General features: G+C 37.4%; 1 protein-coding gene across 1 annotated transcript in view; it reads right to left on the minus strand.

The window, feature by feature from the left end:
- Positions 1-1,482: 1,482 nt before the first annotated feature.
- The window catches only part of LeuRS (Leucyl-tRNA synthetase), a 15,204-nt gene continuing 12,778 nt past the window's right edge, over positions 1,483-3,908 (minus strand). Inside the window, exons 10-11 of the mRNA XM_022800878.2 lie at positions 1,987-3,464; positions 1,483-1,814 (exon numbers count right to left, since the gene is read on the minus strand). Of these exons, the coding sequence (XP_022656613.1) occupies positions 1,620-1,814; positions 1,987-3,464 (1,673 nt within the window). The 3' untranslated portion in view covers positions 1,483-1,619. The remainder of the gene's footprint in view (positions 1,815-1,986; positions 3,465-3,908) is intronic.

The raw sequence follows: 3,908 nt of genomic DNA on the forward strand, positions 1-3,908 counted from the left end.
AAAAACTTTATTCATAAAAATCAAAAAAAAAAAAGGAAATTAATTAACTGGTACCTATCTTTACTGAAGCTGCATGTGCATGAACCTTAAAGTAATCGATAAAAACTGGAAAAGCTGTTTTTGCCATAAAATGGTTCCTTATATCTTATTAACTTCACCGTAGTTGTTGCCAATATTCCTCGTTTTTGAAAGCTGGAACCCTGGGCATTACCATGGTCGACTATAGTTGATTGCAGCTAAAAATAGTGTAGCAAAATAAAGAGTCGAAAAAAGTTTACACTATTTCCTAAACTTTTACCTGAGATTTCCTAAGAGAATGCCGGTTTAGATTGCTTTACTTATTTCCCCTGATTATTTTACTACAACTTGTCAATAAAAGCGGTTAACGCTACATCTTACTCAATTATAATTTAATTTCTACGCAAGCTACAGATATGTGCTGATATGTGTTACTGTTAATTCTTTTTGAGCCAAACTGCAAATAACGTCGATTTTTTTAAAAAGCTCTGAATAGTTAGAATTTCACAGTATGTTACAGGATGATCTGCAACTTCTGACACTTAAAAGAACAACAGACAGAAATACAGTAATAAAATTTGAATTTCTTTGTAAACTCAGACTCATCAAAAGGGATTAAGCTGTCAATTTTATCAGACAAGTTCATGTGTATGCCATTTTTTATTTTATAACGCAGCCAGAACAAAAATTCTGCAGAAACTTTTTACATTTTATGAAATACGAGGAAACACTTGTGATCACTGTTTGAACTATTGCAGATCGTTTGGAACTTCTCCTATGAGCAAGCCCAGAGGTTCAGTTTTCTAATAATGCCTACGAAATTTATGCAGCAAGCAGGTTTCGAGTTATGAGTTAAAAATCCGATTGTATGATAAATTTCTTTTTCTATTTGTATCGACGTTATGTTCATCCATTTTGACTGTAACTTAAAGTCTGATTGTGACTGAGCTAGAAATTTACTTAATTGATAGAGAGGATCTAAGTTAACAAAGTGATTAAATCGTAGCATTTCAAGTACATATAACTAAGGGAAATGGCCATCATTACAAACTATTTACGTTTTTTCAACGATACCCACCCACATTTCATCACCAATCTAATCAGACGATATAATTAAAATACCGTAATTCGACTAAAAAATTTTTAATCATTTTACTGCGGAGGTACATTTCAAATGCAAATATTTGGCTAAGACAACACCGATATATATGCACTTCCGTCACTTTAAAGAACCGCATTTTCTATAGACAAATTGAGGTATTAAACGAAGAGGCCAATAAATACCTTCTTTCGATTTAGAATTCGACAATGTATGCATATATATATATATCCTTTACCACTGATCCGCATAGCATAAGCGCAACTCTAAAACAAAGATATGCTCAATAAGACATATTCTTAACCTGTAATTCGATTCGACAGTTTTTGTCTTTTTTAACATACACACACTACAAAAAAAGGCAATTTTTGCTCAGTTGGACACTTTTATTCCTGCCAACATTTATGTTATGAAAGCGCTTCATTGGTGGGCTCACGGGCTCTTCTTATTCGCACCATAACGTTTATCGGTACGTACCTATTGTTGGGCTGGACAAATAGCTCTATCCGACCACGTAGGTTATTTGGTCACCCAAATTTATCTTGTCTGAGCCGTTAATAAGCATCAATGAATTACTATTGAAATCTACATCTAAGCAACAGTCCTCTGGGATTTCAATTTTTCCTTCAAGATGGTTGTCCATTGTTGGAATTTTCCGTGGACCGCCAAAAGGGTCTTCATAACGGAATAAGCGTATCTGCAAATAAAATGAAACAGTAGTAGTGGCTTTCTTTGGTCTGACCTGTCAGAAAATTATTTTTTATCGTTAATAAAATTATAATGCGCTGCAAGTTAGCTAAAAAACTGTTAGCATAATTTTCAATAAAGTAACGATTAGATGGTTGATCATACGCTAAAGTTAGATTTACCTTCTGGCTCTCCTTCACATGGCGATTTTCTTTTCGAATACGTTCTCTAAGCTTCCGGCAGGTGTCGTTGGGCAAAACTGGTATAACGGCCTCGAAGGCAGCCGTCTGATGTTGTTGATTAAGGCAGGTCAGATTAAAAGACCGAAGTTCTTGAAAGACGACAAATGGCACACCAGGGCAACACTCCTCTTTAATCTTGTCTTCTACAGTGTCGTTATAGTCGATGTTTAGGGAAACGACATCTAGGGTACTTACGAGATAAGCGAGATTCTCTTTTAATATATCAACCTCGTTGAAGTCCACTGTGAGCTGCAATGCCTTTATTCCCAATTTGTCTACCTTCTCGCGCACCATTTGAGCGAAAGGCATCACTTTCTTCATATATTTTTTTAGCTCAGGCTTATCCTTAAGTTCATTAGAGATCACCTTGTTGTCCGGCAACACATGATACTTATTAAAGAGGTCGGCCATGGTGCTCAGAATCACCGACTGCCAAGGTGGGAATGTCCGTGCCACCCAGATATTACCCTCGATCACTTTAGGGATAGAACCACCGGAAACGTCCTTTTTTCTTTTAGTAGCTGCTGCAAGAAAAGCCTTTAGGCGTACGCGGAGTTCATGAGAGACTTCACGAAGGTATTCAGATGACTTCAGTAGTTTCTCGTCAACAGGTTCGGCGGAAGGCCACCGAGCGAACATTATGCTTTCCTTATTTTTCAGATGTTTCATCCATATATGTTCTGAGATGTGAGGACAGATAGGGGACAACATAAGAACTTGTACCTCAATAAATCGCATTACCAAATCGTAGTGCATCCCATCTAGGAGACAAAGCTCCCGATATTCATCCCTAGCAGTTTGAAACTCAAAAAAACCAGTACGCAATGCTTCTTTAAATAAGAATGCATCATAATTTTTCTTGGTTTCTATAATATGAAAATTTATCTGATTCGCAAATGATTTGTCCGCAAATGTATTTAACGGCCCCGTTCTGAGCTTCTTTTGAACTTCGATAATTTCTTTCACCCACTCGAGAAAAGTGAAAAGTCTAAGGATGCCGGCATCTGCCATATTCATTACAAAGTTGGCATCTTCCACACCATCTCCAGCATCGGCAAGCGTGAGCCTCATGCCGTCGGCGCCAAACATGTTGATGGCGTCGATCAGCGTAAGAAAGTTACCAGTTGACTTAGACATCTTCTCACTGTTGAGAAGCAAGTGACCGTTTGCCCGTACACCACGGACCCATTTCTCTGGTTCTTGTTCCCATATGGCCGTGTGATTGAAGATTAAGTACGAAAGGTGACTGGGAACCAGATCCTTGCCAGAGCAACGAACATCCAGAGGATACCAAAACTCGAACTCTCGCTTCAATATGTCAAAGGTAGCTTTAGAAACTCTAGCTGACTTCGGGAACGGTGTATCTTTGAAGAATAGATAATCCCATATCTCTGGTGTCATGTCGGATGGTTCAATACCTGTAAATAACCATAAGTGGTATGAATTATGCGTACTATATAAAAGACTAAACGCAACTATGTAAATATATTATATGCTCATTACATTAGGACAATAGTTCGGATGAAAATCCAAGTAGATAGACACTACAAGCATATATCTTTGTCATAACTTCGATCATTTGAAACTTATGCTTTTGCAGTGGCTTTGCCTGAGGTAAAGTTGAACGGCTTAGGGTTTTAGCACGCCGAAGCTACCTCCAAAGCAACTCAAGGAGTTAGCACGGTGTCATAAACGTTGCTCAATCAATTATAATAAATATAGTTCAAATTGTCCAATGTATTCTAAGTACGCCTATTCGACGAGCCCACCAATAGGTTATTTCGCCATTCAATACATAAAATAATTGAATTAATAAAAGGAAAGTCGCAATGTTCTAGTTATCATGCATAAGACTAATATAT

This window comes from Varroa destructor, unplaced genomic scaffold (assembly GCF_002443255.2).
Source record: "Varroa destructor unplaced genomic scaffold, Vdes_3.0 BEIS01000003.1, whole genome shotgun sequence".
Classification (NCBI taxonomy): Eukaryota; Metazoa; Arthropoda; class Arachnida; order Mesostigmata; family Varroidae; genus Varroa; species Varroa destructor.